The sequence below is a fragment of the Anomaloglossus baeobatrachus genome, chromosome 8 (genome assembly GCF_048569485.1).
Source record: "Anomaloglossus baeobatrachus isolate aAnoBae1 chromosome 8, aAnoBae1.hap1, whole genome shotgun sequence".
NCBI classification, from domain to species: domain Eukaryota; kingdom Metazoa; phylum Chordata; class Amphibia; order Anura; family Aromobatidae; genus Anomaloglossus; species Anomaloglossus baeobatrachus.
Window position 1 is genome coordinate 10,576,054 of NC_134360.1, and position 19,451 is coordinate 10,595,504.

The 19,451-nt window shown below is 52.6% G+C and overlaps 1 protein-coding gene across 1 annotated transcript in view; it reads left to right on the plus strand.

Annotated features, from left to right (window-relative positions):
* The first annotated feature begins 246 nt into the window (after positions 1-246).
* CACNA1D (calcium voltage-gated channel subunit alpha1 D) overlaps positions 247-19,451 on the plus strand; it is a 390,642-nt gene continuing 371,437 nt past the window's right edge. The window contains exon 1 of the mRNA XM_075321032.1: positions 247-517. Within this exon, the coding sequence (XP_075177147.1) occupies positions 490-517 (28 nt within the window). The 5' untranslated portion in view covers positions 247-489. The remainder of the gene's footprint in view (positions 518-19,451) is intronic.

Consider the following 19,451-nt stretch of genomic DNA (forward strand, 5'->3'; position numbering starts at 1 on the left):
CCTGTGCTGCCGCCCGCCGTCCCCCGTGTGAACACTGACACAGCGTCTCCGCTCTCCTCGCTCCCGCTGCGGGCACTGAGCGCTCTCCACCCGCTCGTGCTGAAATGAACAGCATCTCTAGCGCTCAGCCAATGACAAACGAGGAGCGGGCTGCAGTCAGCCAATCAGCTTCTGGGTAAAATAAAAAAACAAAGGCCCCGCCCTCAGAAGCGAAGGTTATTTTGCTGATCACGTGACACGGAGCGCAGCGAGTTAATCTCAGCTCCGCCCCCTCCCCACAGGGCACGTTAACCCATTCTCCACCAGTAAGCAGTGACAGGAGCAAGGAGCGGTTGCCATGAGAACCACGGTCGCCCGGATGTGAGGAGATGCCGGCCGGAGCTGCCAGGGATCGCCCGGTGCCTCATCAGTGACATGGGGGGCGGGTAGGAGGGGGCCGGACCGGAGAGTGTACGCGGCTCGGTGCGGGATCTCGGCTTTCTCTGAAGGATGGACGAGCCGGGGGAGCTCGCGGGAGGTAGGACGATGGTGGACAGCTGTGTGCTCGGCTGTGACTGACTCCCCGAAATCACTGCCCGCTCCCCGCGAAGCTACGACCCCCAGCATCCGTCCGGCAGTGGTCCTCAGTGTGGGGGGAGCAACATCAGGACACTGCACCTGCAACCGCGACCCCAAACCTGCCCCCCACACTGCACCCCCCGACCCCTAACCTGCCCTACAGGACCAGAGCCCCCACACTGCACCCCCCGACCCCAAACCTGCCCCCCACACTGCACCCTACGACCCCTTACCTGCCCCCCACACTGCACCCCCCGACCCCTAACCTGCCCTACAGGACCAGAGCCCCCACACTGCACCCCCCGACCCCAGACCTGCCCCCCACACTGCACCCCCCGACCCCTAACCTGCCCCCCACACTGCACCCCCCGACCCCTAACCTGCCCCCCACACTGCACCCCCCGACCCCTAACCTGCCCTACAGGACCAGAGCCCCCACACTGCACCCCCCGACCCCAAACCTGCCCCCCACACTGCACCCCCCGACCCCTAACCTGCCCCCCACACTGCACCCCCCGACCCCTAACCTGCCCTACAGGACCAGAGCCCCCACACTGCACCCCCCGACCCCAGACCTGCCCCCCACACTGCACCCCCCGACCCCTAACCTGCCCCCCACACTGCACCCCCCGACCCCTAACCTGCCCTACAGGACCAGAGCCCCCACACTGCACCCCCTGACCCCAAACCTGCCCCAAACCTGCCCTACAGGACCAGAGCCCACACACTGCACCCCCTGACCCCAAACCTGCCCCTAACCTGCCCTACAGGACCAGAGCCCACACACTGCACCCCCTGACCCCAATCCTGCCCTGCAAGACCAGAGCCCCCCATACTGCACCCTCCAACCTGTGCATGACCGCAAACCTACCCTATAGGACCAGAGCCCCCTACACTGCAGCCCCCAACCTGTGCCTGACCTTAAACCTGCTCTACAAAACCAGAGCCCCCCACACTGCACACCCCGACTTGTACATGACCCTAAACCTGCCCTACAGGATCAGAGCCCCTCTTACTGCACCCACTGACCTGTGTGTGTGATCTTAAACCTGCCCTACAGGACCAGAGCCCCCCACACTGTAACCCCTGACCCCAAACCAACCCCCAACCTGCCGTACAGGGCTAGAAGCCCTCACACTGCCCCCCCTGACCTGTGCATGACCCCAATCAGAAACAGAGCCTCCCACCATGCACCCCCCCCGTTCCTGTGCCTGACTCCCAATCCTGCCCTACAGGACCAGAGCTCCCCATACTGCACCCCCCCCCCCGACCCCAACCCTGCCCCCAACTTGCCTTACAAGACAAGAGCCCCCCCCCCACATTGCACCCCCTACCCCTAACCTGCCACCAACAGCCCTACAGGACCAGAGCCCCCCACACTGCAGTCCCCCGACCTGGGCCTAACCCAAACCAGCCCTACACAATCAGATCCCTGCCCCCAAACTGCACCTTCCCGACTTGTGTCTGACCCAAAACCTGCCCCGCAGTACCAGAACCCCCCCCCCCACTGCACCCCCCAACCTATGCTTGACCCAAAACTTGCCCCATAGGACCAGAGCTCCCCACACTGCACCCCACCCCGATCTGTGCCTGACCCCAAACCTGCCCTACAGGAACAGAACCCCCCACACTGCCCCCCCCCCTGACCTGTCCTTGACCCCAAACCTGCCCTACAGCACCAGAACCCCCCACACTGCACCCCCTGACCTGTGCCTGACCCCAAATCTGCCCTATAGGAACATGCACTGTGTCCTTAGTTTTCACTAATCAGGGGGTGTCCCAGGATCTGGACCCCATTAGCAGTAGAATGAGGTGCATTTATCATTTTGTGAAACTTCTTCAGGCGGGGGCTGCAGGGTGAAAGTGCTGAGGACGTGGGTCACGTGAGGAGTGATCGCTGTGTGCTGCGGCTCCATCGCAGGGTGTTGTATGGCGTGGGCTGTAGGCGACAGTGCTGAGGACGCGGGTCACATGAGGAGTGATCGCTGTTTGCTGCGGCTCCATCGCAGGGTGTCATATGGCGGGGGCTTGTAGGGTGACAGTGCTGAGGACGTGGGTCACATGAGGAGTGATCGCTGTGTGCTGCGGTTCCATCCCAAGGTGTTGTATGGCGGGGGCTGTAGGCGACAGTGCTGAGGACGCGGGTCACGTGAGGAGTGATCGCTGTTTGCTGCGGCTCCATCGCAGGGTGTCATATGGCTGGGGCTTGTAGGGTGGCAGTGCTGAGGATGCGGGTCACGTGAGGCGTGATCGCTGTGTGCTGCGGCTCCATCGCAGGGTGTCATATGGCTGGGGCTTGTAGGGTGGCAGTGCTGAGGATGCGGGTCACGTGAGGAGTGATCGCTGTGTGCTGCGGCTCCATCGCAGGGTGTCATATGGCGGGGGCTTGTAGGGTGGCAGTGCTGAGGATGCGGGTCACGTGAGGTGTGATCGCTGTGTGCTGCGGCTCCATCGCAGGGTGTCATATGGCTGGGGCTTGTAGGGTGGCAGTGCTGAGGACGCGGGTCACGTGAGGAGTGATCGCTGTGTGCTGCGGTTCCATCCCAAGGTGTTGTATGGCGGGGGCTGTAGGCGACAGTGCTGAGGACGCGGGTCACATGAGGAGTGATCGCTGTGCGCTGCGGCTCCATCGCAGGGTGTCATATGGCGGGGGCTTGTAGGGTGACAGTGCTGAGGACGTGGGTCACATGAGGAGTGATCGCTGTGTGCTGCGGTTCCATCCCAAGGTGTTGTATGGCGGGGGCTGTAGGCGACAGTGCTGAGGACGCGGGTCACGTGAGGAGTGATCGCTGTGTGCTGCGGCTCCATCGTAGGGTCTTGTAAGGGCGTGGGGTTGTATTGCTGCCCACTAGGTACCACGACTGCAACAAGGCAGTGAATAAAAGCTAAACCTGGATTACCTGTGACCTGACGGCTGCGCCCGGATCTTTGCTTTTCGCAGTGCGGCCTCATCTGCAGCAGCTGCCTGTGATATTTTGTGTGGCCCCGGCCTAAGAGAGGAGTCTTGTGAGCTTGGTCATTAGTGAAGCTGCCTCCGCGTTTTCTCCTTCTACTTTTCCACTATTGTATTGTAGAAAAAAAGAAAAGATTGCTGGAAAGACAATAACGCGTGAGTATGGTCTCACCCGGGATGATAAAGTGAGTGCAACGCAGGGTAACCGCTCAGCTGGGGTGCCTGTGAGACGCCACAGCCACTATACCCGGCCTGTGGTCATATCTCAGCCGCTGCACTGTGTCTGAAAGGCTTGAAACAGGACGACTGCACGTGATTTATTGCTACGCGTTTCGGAGCTGTGGCTGTTTCCAAAGAAGTAATCACAATTGCACATTGCTAATTTGTCCTGAAGAAGGAGCCACGGCTCCGAAATGTGTAGAAATAAATCACTTGAAGTTTCAAGCCCTTAATACACACGGCAGCATGGGGAATTAACCCTTTCTTCCCTCTCCTATCTGACTGTAGTATCGTACCAAGACACTGAAAAGTTTCTAAAGATGCCCGTGTCTATAGCGCAGCATACAGTATAAAATCAATTTATGATGTAGGGGCAGAGAACCTGATTCCAGGCATGTGTCATTTATTCTGCTGTGTGTTGCTTTTTCAATATCAGTATTTAATCAACAGATTATCACTATAGTACTAATGTCTCATATTTCCTGATCAAACCCTGCCCTTACCACTGATTGGCAGCTTTCTGCCTATGCACAGTGTACACAGAAAGTTGGTAATCAGTGATGTGGGCGGGGTTATATTTATATAAAATATTATCATGTAGACTGTTGTCACATCGCTGGAATCAGGGTCTCTGCCTCTACATCATGCTGCTCTCAGAATAGGTAGCAAAAACCTGGTGACAGATTCACTTTAAAAGTAGCTGGAACTGTGTATTAATGATCTGTGAAGAGTCATGTGGGCGGTTCCAATCTCCTAAGGAGTCCAGGGCTTCACTGATGGTCCTACAGACCAAGACATCTTATTACAAGTCCTCTCGGGTAGCACTGGGCACATGCGCAGCAAGGAGACTGGCTTTAGGTTTATTGCACATGGGCCACGTGACGCTGGAGCAAGAACTGTCAATCAAATCAAGACTGCAGACTGGGACCGCCCACATGACTCTTTACTTTTAACAGTATGCACAGAGGTATGAAGCCATGGTGTTGGATTTAGGGCCAAAAAATGTGGGGACAGCTTTCCCCAAAATGTCCTTTGGGTTTATAAGTGTGCTGTCATGTACTTTGAGGAACATATTTCAAAATTCTACCATGATCCATCTTCTGAGAAACGCCATTGTTTTGTTTTTTTCAGAAAGGAATTAACCCTGATGTGTTTGTGGTCGTCACTTTGGGTATTGTCTGTAGATCATCTGTCCAACTCATCACATTAATTGCAGCGGCTCGCGGTTATGGAGCGCTCTCCCCGCCATACACAAATCTCTGTTCTCACGAAGCATTCCCTGATTATATGGAAGGGTTAATGGATTATGTATAGTGGATTATGGCTTCAAGTATTCTACTCATCACATAAGGCATTTATACGCAGACTTCACATTTACATCAGATGTAACATGCAGACAGAAGACACATGAAATAAATCAGAAATATACACAGAATAAGTAAAACATGTTTACACAAATGCATAAAATACATAAATACATATATAAAATAAATCTGAAAAAGCAAACAAGAAAATAGATACAGAAGAAGTCCCAAATGTTTACAAAATAAATCCAAAATACTTTATATGCATAAAATATATACATAAATCTAAAAAAGCAAACCAGAAAATATAGTGTGTGTAAATATATATCATATATATATACTCTACTCCAAAAAGTTTGGGATATTTACAGGTGAAATACATGGAAATCGTAAAAAGTTCCCTCTACAGTGATATTGTATCATGACAGTCGCGCTTAAGTCGCAGCGTGCAACGGCGATTTCCTCATCTCAAACAATTTATTGAAGCAAAAGCCAACAGTGGTGGGTACACCCCTTCCCCTCCCATCCCCCCCAAATATCAGTCTCAATACCTTGTCATGTGGCCTTGAACATCAGTTATATCTGATAACGACACCTCCTGCTGGTCAGAAGTGGCATTACTGTCTCTGAGGCTGGCATTCCACTCTTCTTGAAGGGCGGCCCTCAAGTCCAGTGAAGTTCCGGGGTACAGAGTTATGGCCTCTACATAGCGACTCAGCTGAGCCCATAGGTTTTCTATGGGATTCAGGTCTGGAGAAAGTGCAGCTGCTCCATTTGAGGTTCCCCAGTCTCCAGCAGTCATTCTTTAGTGATGCAACCTCGATGAGCTACAGCATTGCCGTCCATGAAGATGACATTAGGCCGGCGTTGTTAATGCAGAGGCACAATGACTGAATTAATGATGTTATTCCATGCTCTCCTTGACGTCTCCATAGTTGGCGGTAATCATTTCTACTCAGCGGGAATTGACTTTCATCAGTGACTGGCACTGAGACCCAATAGTCCCTCATCCAGTGTAGATGAAGCCTGTACCTGGTGACATGGTCAGGTATTTTGCAGGTTGTTTAGCACGCGACCACACTCATGTAAATAGTTTTGATTGGTTTGACGTGACACTTAGGGGGCCTCACTCCTCCCTTAAATGTACCTGGAGTTGCGTGGCATTCGTCACCTAGTTCCATTTTTGTACTTCACATCACTTTTATCTCTTATTTGTTTGGAGCGCTCCATGCTGTTGTTTGAAGATCTCCTTGCACTTCATGTTGTTGATTGGAGAGCTCCTCAGGCCTTCATGGTGTTGTTTGGAGAGCTCCTCAGGCCTTCATGGTGTTGTTTGATGATCTCCTTTGCCTTCATGGTGTTGTTTGGGGATCTGTTGCTCTCCATAGTATTGTTTGGAGATCTCATTGGCCTTCATTGTGTTATTTGGAGATCTCATTGGCCTTCATGGTGTTATTTGCAGATCTCCATGGTCCTCATGGTTTTGTTTGGTGATCTCCTTGGCCTTCATGGTGTTGTTTGGAGATCTGTTGTTCTTCATTGTTTTGTTTGGAGATCTCATTGGCCTTCATGGTGTTATTTGGAGATCTCCATGGTCTTCATTTTGTTGTTTGAAGATCTCCATGGTCTTCATTTTGTTGTTTGAAGATCTCCTTGGCCTCATGGTTTTGTTTGGAGATCTTCTTGCTCTTCATGGTGTTGGTTGGAGATCTCTTTGCTCTTCATGCTGTTGTTTGAAGAACTTGGCCTTAATGGTGGTGTTTGGAGATCTCCATGGTCTTCATGGTTTTGTTTGGAGATCTCTCTGCTCTTCATGGTGCTGTTTGGAGAATTCCTTGGTCTTCATGGTTTTGTTTGGAGATCTCCTTTGTCTTCGTGGTGTTGTTTGGTTAGTGGGGCCTCTTGCAAGCTCTGTGGCCTTTTAGAAAAGGTGTCTATATACTGACAGTCCCCGGGACACTTAGGTGACACAAGTGGACTTCCTTCCACTAAGCATGTGACTTATGAAGGGAATTGCCTGGACCAGAAATTTTTAGATGCTTCATAACCAAAAGGGGTGAGTACGTATGCACATGACAATTTGTATTTATTTTTATCCCATAAATTTAAATTTTTGCCTATATTTGTCTATTTTTGCCTCTTCACTTTCCCAACTAGACTATTTAGTGCTGATGCATCACACACAAATCAAATTACTAAAATATTTAAACACAGGTTGTAATGGAACAAAGTAAGTAAAAAGCCAAGGGGGTGAATACTTTTGCAAGGCACATATATGCATATATAAATACTTTATATATTTGAAATAAATAGATAATCTGGATGACATATAAATAACATCTCTATAATGATCTATGGGGCTGAGCTACATCTGTGAATGTTCCAGTCCGTCTTCTGTAGTTGCAGGAGTATAGCTAGGGCGTCCGTGTTGTGTAGTTGCGGGGGTATAGCTGGGGCGTCCGTGTTGTGTAGTTGCGGGGGTATAGCTGGGGCGTCCGTGTTGTGTAGTTGCAGGGGGTATAGCTGGGGTGTCCGTGTTGTGTAGTTGCGGGGGTGTAGCTGGAGCATCCGTGTTGCGTTATTGCGGGGGTATAGCTGGGGCGTCCGTGTTGCGTTATTGCGGGGGTATAGCTGGGGCATCCGTGTTGCGTTATTGCGGGGGTATAGCTGGGGCATCCGTGTTGCGTTATTGCGGGGGTATAGCTGGGGCATCCGTGTTGCGTTATTGCGGGGGTATAGCTGGGGCGTCCGTGTTGTGTAGTTGCGCGGGTGTAGCTGGAGCATCCGTGTTGTGTGATTGCGGGGGTATAGCTGGGGTGTCCGTGTTGTGTAGTTGCGGGGGTATAGCTGGGGCGTCCGTGTTGCGTTATTGCGGGGGTATAGCTGGGGCATCCGTGTTGTGTGATTGCGGGGGTATAGTTGGGGCGTCCGTGTTGTGTGATTGCGGGGGTGTAGCTGGGGCGTCCGTGTTGTGTAGTTGCGGGGGTATAGCTGGGGCGTCCGTGTAGCGTTATTGCGGGGGTATAGCTGGGGCGTCCGTGTTGTGTGATTGCGGGGGGTATAGCTGGGGCGTCTGTGTTGTGTAATTGTGGGGGGTATAGCTGGGGTGTCCGTGTTGTGTAATTGTGGGGGGTATAGCTGGGGCGTCCGTGTTGTGTAATTGTGGGGGGTATAGCTGGGGCGTCAGTGTTGTGTGATTGCGGGGGTATAGCTGGGGCGTCAGTGTTGTGTGATTGCGCGGGTGTAGCTGGGGCGTCAGTGTTGTGTGATTGCGGGGGTATAGCTGGGGCGTCAGTGTTGTGTGATTGCGCGGGTGTAGCTGGGGCATCAGTGTTGTGTGATTGCGGGGGTATAGCTGGGGCGTCAGTGTTGTGTAATTGTGGGGGGTATAGCTGGGGCGTCCGTGTTGTGTAATTGTGGGGGGTATAGCTGGGGCGTCAGTGTTGTGTGATTGCGGGGGTATAGCTGGGGTGTCCGTGTTGTGTAATTGTGGGGGGTATAGCTGGGGCGTCCGTGTTGTGTAATTGTGGGGGGTATAGCTGGGGCGTCAGTGTTGTGTGATTGCGGGGGTATAGCTGGGGCGTCAGTGTTGTGTGATTGCGCGGGTGTAGCTGGGGCGTCAGTGTTGTGTGATTGCGGGGGTATAGCTGGGGCGTCAGTGTTGTGTGATTGCGCGGGTATAGCTGGGGCGTCAGTGTTGTGTGATTGCGGGGGTATAGCTGGGGCGTCAGTGTTGTGTGATTGCGCGGGTATAGCTGGGGCGTTAGTGTTGTGTGATTGCGGGGGTGTAGCTGGGGCGTCCGTGTTGTGTGATTGTGGGGGTATAGCTGGGGCGTCCCTGTTGGGGACAATAGCAGATTCTGTGATGTCCGGGGCTGTGGATATAATGTCATATAAGTTATCATGGCGTGGAGGCGGCTGCTGCCGTTGTTTGTATGGAGGGATTAAGAGATGGTTTGTATATCCGTCCATGCGGTGGGGGAGGTGCAGACATAATATCATTACACGTATATGTTTTCTACCTTGGAGGTCATACAGAACAGGTGACGCTGCCGACAGACGTAGTGGATTCAATTAGAGGCAATAGACAATGGAGATGATGAATGTATCTCTATACATATATATATATATTATATATAGCCCCATAAACAGGGTGATTGATGGTGGCAGCGAGTCCAGCGCGGAGGACGTAGGGGGCAGATCTTCCTATAAGACATAACTTTATTGTGTTCCGATATTAATAGAAATATTAATCTGTGGCCGCTCCAGAGACTCAAGAATTGATGAATTATACGCAGAGATTTCTGTGACTTTCCTTTACATCTGAGTGAGGACCTATAGAAGTCTCTGTTACAGATGCACAAATCTGATTTTGACCCTCAAGACATTTCTGCAGAATTTAAAGGGGTTGTCCACTACTTTTACATTGATGGCCTAGCCTTAGGATTTTGTATTGTCTTTACACAGCGTTGCTATTTAGGCCTATATGTATGCCAGATAATGGCCTAAGGGCTTCCATATACATTGGACTAAAGTTGTCCAAACCCAATGATATCGGCAGGTTTGGGTGACCTTTAACATCTATGAGGCCCTCCTGACTTTTTCCTTTTAGATGATATTGGTGGAGTGAAGGTTCTGCTGTGCTGGATTTCAGCTGCTGGTCCTTTGGTTCACCGATAGGTAAGACACCTCCAGAGGCAGCGGCTCTCAGAGAGCACAGGTTCTCCAGCAGATAAGACACCATCAGAGACAGCGGCTCTCAGAGAGCACAGGTTCTCCAGCAGATAAGACACCTCCAGAGGCAGCGGCTCTCAGAGAGCACAGGTTCTCCAGCAGATAAGACACCATCAGAGGCAGCGGCTCTCAGAGAGCACAGGTTCTCCAGCAGATAAGACACCATCAGAGACAGCGGCTCTCAGAGAGCACAGGTTCTCCAGCAGATAAGACACCTCCAGAGGCAGCGGCTCTCAGAGAGCACAGGTTCTCCAGCAGATAAGACACCATCAGAGACAGCGGCTCTCAGAGAGCACAGGTTCTCCAGCAGATAAGACACCATCAGAGACAGCGGCTCTCAGAGAGCACAGGTTCTCCAGCAGATAAGACACCATCAGAGACAGCGGCTCTCAGAGAGCACAGGTTCTCCAGCAGATAAGACACCATCAGAGACAGCGGCTCTCAGAGAGCACAGGTTCTCCAGCAGATAAGACACCATCAGAGACAGCGGCTCTCAGAGAGCACAGGTTCTCCAGCAGATAAGACACCATCAGAGACAGCGGCTCTCAGAGAGCACAGGTTCTCCAGCAGATAAGACACCATCAGAGGCAGCGTCTCTCAGAGAGCACAGGTTCTCCAGCAGATAAGACATCTCCAGAGGCAGTGGATCTCAGAGACCACAGGTTCTCCAGCAGATGAGACACCACCAGAGGCAGCGGCTCTCAGAGAGCACAGGTTCTCCAGCAGATAAGACATCTCCAGAGGCAGTGGATCTCAGAGAGCACAGGTTCTCCAGCAGATAAGACACCATCAGAGACAGCGGCTCTCAGAGAGCACAGGTTCTCCAGCAGATAAGACACCATCAGAGACAGCGGCTCTCAGAGAGCACAGGTTCTCCAGCAGATAAGACACCTCCAGAGGCAGCGGCTCTCAGAGAGCACAGGTTCTCCAGCAGATAAGACACCATCAGAGACAGCGGCTCTCAGAGAGCACAGGTTCTCCAGCAGATAAGACACCATCAGAGACAGCGGCTCTCAGAGAGCACAGGTTCTCCAGCAGATGAGACACCATCAGAGGCAGCGGCTCTCAGAGAGCACATGTTCTCCAGCAGATAAGACACCTCCAGAGGCAGGGGCTCTCAGAGAGCACAGGTTCTCCAGCAGATAAGACATCTCCAGAGGCAGCGGCTCTCAGAGAGCACATGTTCTCCAGCAGATAAGACACCATCAGAGGCAGCGTCTCTCAGAGAGCACAGGTTCTCCAGCAGATAAGACATCTCCAGAGGCAGTGGATCTCAGAGACCACAGGTTCTCCAGCAGATAAGACACCTCCAGAGGCAGCGGCTCTCAGAGAGCACAGGTTCTCCAGCAGATAAGACACCATCAGAGGCAGCGGCTCTCAGAGAGCACAGGTTCTCCAGCAGATAAGACACCTCCAGAGGCAGCGTCTCTCAGAGAGCACAGGTTCTCCAGCAGATAAGACACCTCCAGAGGCAGCGTCTCTCAGAGAGCACAGGTTCTCCAGCAGATAAGGCACTATCAGAGGCAGCATCTCTCAGAGAGCACAGGTTCTCCAGCAGATAAGACACCTCCAGAGGCAGCGGCTCTCAGAGACCACAGGTTCTCCAGCAGATAAGACACCTCCAGAGGCAGCGGCTCTCAGAGAGCACAGGTTCTCCAGCAGATAAGACATCTCCAGAGGCAGCGGCTCTCAGAGAGCACAGGTTCTCCAGCAGATAAGACACTATCAGAGGCAGCATCTCTCAGAGAGCACAGGTTCTCCAGCAGATAAGACACCTCCAGAGGCAGCGGCTCTCAGAGAGCACAGGTTCTCCAGCAGATGAGACACCACCAGAGGCAGCGACTCTCAGAGAGCACAGGTTCTCCAGCAGATAAGACACCTCCAGAGGCAGCATCTCTCAGAGAGCACAGGTTCTCCAGCAGATAAGACACCTCCAGAGGCAGCATCTCTCAGAGAGCACAGGTTCTCCAGCAGATAAGACCCCACCGGAGGCAGCAGCTCTCAGAGAGCACAGGTTCTCCAGCAGATAAGACACCTCCAGAGGCAGCGTCTCTCAGAGAGCACAGGTTCTCCAGCAGATAAGACACTATCAGAGGCAGCAGCTCTCAGAGAGCACAGGTTCTCCAGCAGATAAGACACCACCAGAGGCAGTGGATCTCAGAGAGCACAGGTTCTCCAGCAGATAAGACACTATCAGAGGCAGCATCTCTCAGAGAGCACAGGTTCTCCAGCAGATAAGACACCTCCAGAGGCAGCGGCTCTCAGAGACCACAGGTTCTCCAGCAGATAAGACACCTCCAGAGGCAGCGGCTCTCAGAGAGCACAGGTTCTCCAGCAGATAAGACACCATCAGAGGCAGCGGCTCTCAGAGAGCACAGGTTCTCCAGCAGATAAGACACCACCAGAGGCAGCGTCTCTCAGAGAGCACAGGTTCTCCAGCAGATAAGACACCTCCAGAGGCAGTGGATCTCAGAGAGCACAGGTTCTCCAGCAGATAAGACACTATCAGAGGCAGCATCTCTCAGAGAGCACAGGTTCTCCAGCAGATAAGACACCTCCAGAGGCAGCGGCTCTCAGAGAGCACAGGTTCTCCAGCAGATAAGACCCCACCAGAGGCAGCGGCTCTCAGAGAGCACAGGTTCTCCAGCAGATAAGACATCTCCAGAGGCAGTGGATCTCAGAGACCACAGGTTCTCCAGCAGATAAGACACCTCCAGAGGCAGCGGCTCTCAGAGAGCACAGGTTCTCCAGCAGATAAGACACCACCAGAGGCAGCGGCTCTCAGAGAGCACAGGTTCTCCAGCAGATAAGACACTATCAGAGGCAGCATCTCTCAGAGAGTACAGGTTCTCCAGCAGATAAGACACCTCCAGAGGCAGCGTCTCTCAGAGAGCACAGGTTCTCCAGCAGATAAGACACCTCCAGAGGCAGCATCTCTCAGAGAGCACAGGTTCTCCAGCAGATAAGACACCTCCAGAGGCAGCGTCTCTCAGAGAGCACAGGTTCTCCAGCAGATAAGGCACTATCAGAGGCAGCATCTCTCAGAGAGCACAGGTTCTCCAGCAGATAAGACACCTCCAGAGGCAGCGGCTCTCAGAGACCACAGGTTCTCCAGCAGATAAGACACCTCCAGAGGCAGCGGCTCTCAGAGAGCACAGGTTCTCCAGCAGATAAGACATCTCCAGAGGCAGCGGCTCTCAGAGAGCACAGGTTCTCCAGCAGATAAGACACTATCAGAGGCAGCATCTCTCAGAGAGCACAGGTTCTCCAGCAGATAAGACACCTCCAGAGGCAGCGGCTCTCAGAGAGCACAGGTTCTCCAACAGATAAGACCCCACCAGAGGCAGCGACTCTCAGAGAGCACAGGTTCTCCAGCAGATAAGACATCTCCAGAGGCAGTGGATCTCAGAGACCACAGGTTCTCCAGCAGATGAGACACCATCAGAGGCAGCGTCTCTCAGAGAGCACAGGTTCTCCAGCAGATAAGACACCACCAGAGGCAGCGGCTCTCAGAGAGCACAGGTTCTCCAGCAGATAAGACATCTCCAGAGGCAGTGGATCTCAGAGACCACAGGTTCTCCAGCAGATAAGACACCTCCAGAGGCAGCGGCTCTCAGAGAGCACAGGTTCTCCAGCAGATAAGACACCACCAGAGGCAGCGGCTCTCAGAGAGCACAGGTTCTCCAGCAGATAAGACACTATCAGAGGCAGCATCTCTCAGAGAGCACAGGTTCTCCAGCAGATGAGGCAGCGGCTCTCAGAGAGCACAGGTTCTCCAGCAGATAAGACACCTCCAGAGGCAGCGGCTCTCAGAGAGCACAGGTTCTCCAGCAGATAAGACATCTCCAGAGGCAGTGGATCTCAGAGACCACAGGTTCTCCAGCAGATAAGACACCTCCAGAGGCAGCGGCTCTCAGAGAGCACAGGTTCTCCAGCAGATAAGACACCATCAGAGGCAGCGTCTCTCAGAGAGCACAGGTTCTCCAGCAGATAAGACACTATCAGAGGCAGCATCTCTCAGAGAGCACAGGTTCTCCAGCAGATAAGACCCCACCAGAGGCAGCGGCTCTCAGAGAGCACAGGTTCTCCAGCAGATAAGACATCTCCAGAGGCAGTGGATCTCAGAGACCACAGGTTCTCCAGCAGATGAGACACCATCAGAGGCAGCGTCTCTCAGAGAGCACAGGTTCTCCAGCAGATAAGACCCCACCGGAGGCAGTGGATCTCAGAGAGCACAGGTTCTCCAGCAGATAAGACCCCACCGGAGGCAGTGGATCTCAGAGAGCACAGGTTCTCCAGCAGATAAGACACCATCAGAGGCAGCGTCTCTCAGAGAGCAGAGGTTCTCCAGCAGATGAGACACCATCAGAGGCAGGGGCTCTCAGAGAGCACAGGTTCTCCAGCAGATAAGACACCATCAGAGGCAGCGTCTCTCAGAGAGCACAGGTTCTCCAGCAGATAAGACACCACCAGAGGCAGCGGCTCTCAGAGAGCACAGGTTCTCCAGCAGATAAGACCCCACCAGAGGCAGCGTCTCTCAGAGAGCACAGGTTCTCCAGCAGATGAGACCCCACCAGAGACAGTGGATCTCAGAGAGCACAGGTTATCCAGCAGATGAGACACCACCAGAGACAGGGGCTCTCAGAGAGCACAGGTTCTCCAACAGATGAGACCCCACCAGAGACAGTGGATCTCAGAGAGCACAGGTTCTCCAGCAGATGAGACACCACCAGAGACAGCGTCTTTCAGAGAGCACAGGTTCTCCAGCAGATAAGACCCCACCAGAGGCAGCAGCTCTCAGAGAGCACAGGTTCTCCAGCAGATGAGACACCACCAGAGGCAGCGTCTCTCAGAGAGCACAGGTTCTCCAGCAGATGAGACACCACCAGAGGCAGCGGCTCTCAGAGAGCACAGGTTCTCCAGCAGATAAGACACCATCAGAGGCAGCGGCTCTCAGAGAGCACAGGTTCTCCAGCAGATGAGACACCACCAGAGACAGTGGATCTCAGAGAGCACAGGTTCTCCAGCAGATGAGACACCACCAGAGACAGCGTCTTTCAGAGAGCACAGGTTCTCCAACAGATGAGACCCCACCAGAGACAGTGGATCTCAGAGAGCACAGGTTCTCCAGCAGATGAGACACCACCAGAGACAGGGGCTCTCAGAGAGCACAGGTTCTCCAACAGATGAGACCCCACCAGAGACAGTGGATCTCAGAGAGCACAGGTTCTCCAGCAGATGAGACACCACCAGAGACAGCGTCTTTCAGAGAGCACAGGTTCTCCAGCAGATAAGACCCCACCAGAGGCAGCAGCTCTCAGAGAGCACAGGTTCTCCAGCAGATAAGACACTATCAGAGGCAGCGACTCTCAGAGAGCACAGGTTCTCCAGCAGATGAGACACCACCAGAGGCAGCGGCTCTCAGAGAGCACAGGTTCTCCAGCAGATAAGACACCTCCAGAGGCAGGGAATCTCAGAGAGCACAGGTTCTCCAGCAGATGAGACACCACCAGAGGCAGCGGCTCTCAGAGAGCACAGGTTCTCCAGCAGATGAGACACCACCAGAGGCAGCGGCTCTCAGAGAGCACAGGTTCTCCAGCAGATAAGACACCTCCAGAGGCAGCGGCTCTCAGAGAGCACAGGTTCTCCAGCAGATAAGACACCACCAGAGGCAGGGGCTCTCAGAGAGCACAGGTTCTCCAGCAGATGAGACACCACCAGAGGCAGGGAATCTCAGAGAGCACAGGTTCTCCAGCAGATAAGACACCATCAGAGGCAGCATCTCTCAGAGAGCACAGGTTCTCCAGCAGATAAGACACCATCAGAGGCAGCATCTCTCAGAGAGCACAGGTTCTCCAGCAGATAAGACACCATCAGAGGCAGCGGCTCTCAGAGAGCACAGGTTCTCCAGCAGATGAGACACCACCAGAGGCAGCGTCTCTCAGAGAGCACAGGTTCTCCAGCAGATAAGACACCATCAGAGGCAGCATCTCTCAGAGAGCACAGGTTCTCCAGCAGATAAGACACCATCAGAGGCAGCGGCTCTCAGAGAGCACAGGTTCTCCAGCAGATGAGACACCACCAGAGGCAGCGTCTCTCAGAGAGCACAGGTTCTCCAGCAGATGAGACACCACCAGAGGCAGCGGCTCTCAGAGAGCACAGGTTCTCCAGCAGATAAGACCCCACCAGAGACAGTGGATCTCAGAGAGCACAGGTTCTCCAGCAGATAAGACACCACCAGAGGCAGCGGCTCTCAGAGAGCACAGGTTCTCCAGCAGATAAGACACCTCCAGAGGCAGGGGCTCTCAGAGAGCACAGGTTCTCCAGCAGATAAGACATCTCCAGAGGCAGGGAATCTCAGAGAGCACAGGTTCTCCAGCAGATAAGACACCATCAGAGGCAGCATCTCTCAGAGAGCACAGGGTCTCCAGCAGATAAGACCCCACCGGAGGCAGTGGATCTCAGAGAGCACAGGGTCTCCAGCAGATAAGACACCTCCAGAGGCAGTGGATCTCAGAGAGCACAGGTTCTCCAGCAGATAAGACCCCACCAGAGGCAGCGGCTCTCAGAGAGCACAGGTTCTCCAGCAGATAAGACACCATCAGAGGCAGCATCTCTCAGAGAGCACAGGTTCTCCAGCAGATAAGACACCATCAGAGGCAGCGGCTCTCAGAGAGCACAGGGTCCCCAGCAGATAAGACACCATCAGAGGCAGCATCTCTCAGAGAGCACAGGTTCTCCAGCAGATGAGACACCATCAGAGGCAGCATCTCTCAGAGAGCACAGGTTCCCCAGCAGGTAAGACACCACCAGAGGTAGCATCTCTCAGAGAGCACAGGTTCTCCAGCAGATAAGACACCTCCAGAGGCAGGGAATATCAGAGACCACAAGTTCTCCTGCAGATAAGACCCCACCAGAGGCAGCGGCTCTCAGAGAGCACAGGTTCTCCAGCAGATAAGACACCTCCAGAGGCAGCGTCTCTGAGAGCACAGGTTCTCCAGCAGATGAGACACCTCCAGAGGCAGCGGCTCTCAGAGAGCACAGGTTCTCCAGCAGATGAGACACCTCCAGAGGCAGCGGCTCTCAGAGAGCACAGGTTCTCCAGCAGATGAGACACCTCCAGAGGCAGCGGCTCTCAGAGAGCACAGGTTCCCCAGCAGATAAGACCCCACCAGAGGCAGTGGATCTCAGAGAGCAGAGGTTCTCCAGCAGATAAGACACCATCAGAGGCAGGGAATATCAGAGAGCACAAGAGCACTCGTCCGAGCGTTCCTATGTACAGTCGGGAGCGATCAGCTGCACAATCGATGACCACTATGTACAGTGGATAAACCACGACTTCCCATCCATCTAAGCTTGTAGCCTGGAGAACACTTTTAGGATATAGACATACAACGCAGTGAAATTGCTGTTTTTGAATGTACGCAACCAGCCACGATGCCGGCAAACCCGGTGCAGGCAGCATGGTATCTAAATTCATTGCTAATTGGCATGAGGTTTTTGCAGATAAAATGATTGCAAAATAATGCAGCCATCAATATGAATACTATGGTGATGTGCAGGGGTAAGAAGAAGCAGGGGGGATGCCTTTTTTCATCAACAATATTTTAAAGGAAGTCTGTCGGCACAAAATGACTGATGAAACCAAGCACCGACACTCGGGGGACCAGTGCAGCTTCTGATCTACTTTCTTTTGCCTTCTGTAAAGTCAGAGCTGTCAGTCAAAGATGATGAGGATAAATGGAAAACAAGTGGGTAGGAAGGTGACCTGAATTCCTGAGCTAGGCCAAGCGTGCACAGAGCGCTGTGCTAGGTTTGAACAGTTATTTTGTGCTGACAGACTCCCTGGAAGACACATGAGGGCTGATAAATGGACATAAAATAAAAGGAATAGTGTAAACTGCTCGCCGTTCATCTGGAAATCGATTGTGTACTGTTTTGTTGGCCGATAGATTTGCTTCTTGGTTGATCAGCGCTCATTTTGGGCCCTGATACAAGGTTCTGGTGGGTCGCCCTGTGGGTGTTATTGCTCGGGGCACTGTGCTGTATTAATAGGGCGCTCTGCTGTCACTTTCCTGGCACGGATAATAGAGGTACTGCTATTAGTGGGCCTCTTCGGTGGAATACTGGAGGTGACTTCTTGCAGTTTAGCTTGTCGGATTCTCCCTCATTTCTTCAGCGTCTCACCACATATATGTTGCGTACCCCCTGTATACCCGCCCTGCTAACCCCACAATAGGCAATCAGCGCTCCATTCTCCATATGCTGGCTTCCCAGCAGCGTGGTACCTTTAAGAGATTAATGACAATTCTCCATGTAATCCTTTGTCCTTCTGTGCCTCACCGCGCACAGGATGCAGATCTCCATCTTCCGGATTTATGCGCCGTATTGATTTTTGCACAATAATTGTTTGTTTTGGGCCGGCCCGATCATCGCAGGATCCAGCGACGGCTCCTCGCCTGAAGCCCTTGCGTTAAGGATAAAATTATAAAGCGTCCCCCTCCGCCGTCACTCGTGGGCTCTTATGTGCCGCACGTCTGTGTCGTGAAATTGTAGAGCGGGAATCGCTGTGAAAGCTTTTTAGGGGAGACATTGACAGAATAATTAGGTGTTCGTGCAATCCGCACTTCTCCGTCAGGAAAGTTATATTATTGGCCACTTCTGTAGCGCTCAGCAGATTTTCTGAACGCAACGAGCTCCGATTGACCATGCAGAAAGTTTATTGCGGCTTGTTTAATGGCGCTGTGCATGATTGCAAAGACATCGCGGCTTTATGTCAGGAGCCGCGAAGAACCTGTCATCAGCTCCGTCTGGTGTCAGTGTGGCCACATTGAGGTGGATATGGCTGAGCTACGATGGCACAGACCATATGCGGACAGTAATTGCACTGGTTTTGGAAGATTGCAGCCATGTTTTACTAATTCTGGACAACCCCTTTAAGTATTCATAAGGGTATGACAGATGATGCAGTACAGGTTCCATTTTCCCACGTGGGGTAAATGGCCATACAGCTGACCAACAAAATTTTACACAATTTTCGATATTCTGGTGGGAGACGTTTCTGCCGCTTGCAGCCCCCGCCACATGTGCTCTCACTTTTAGGTTTGACGTATAAATGATTCTTTACTACCCCTCGTTTGTTTGTTGTTTTTTGTTTCAGAGGTTAGAAGCCTCCACTGTATGCAAAAAGGATCTGATGATAGGAAGTTTGAGATTTGTGTGAATTGATTTGCAGGGCCCGGCATCTGTAATCTGTGGCCCTCGAACGGGACCCCAAAGAGCCGCCTCCTACCTGCTGCCATCCTCGGCTCTTCTTTTGATTAGCCGGCCTGGCACAGCCTCAAATGTGCGTCACGCCACAACGATATGACTTCCCAGTGTTCCCAGCAGGCCGACCAAGGCCCTGTGCGCACGGTGCAGTTTATGATGCATTTTTGGTTTATTTATGGGTGCAGTGTGTTGCCCTAAACTGCATGCATTTCCTTCCCTAACAAAGTCTATGAGAATTCAGAAAGACTGTGCGCACGTTGCTTCTTTTTTGCCTGCAGTTTTGGGTGGAGAAGTATGTCAATTCTTTTTGCGTTTTTTTTTTCCTGTCTTTTTCCATTGAATATATTAGGAAAAAATGTATGGGCAAAAACGCACTGAAAACGTGTAAAAAATACATGCTTATTTTATGCTTT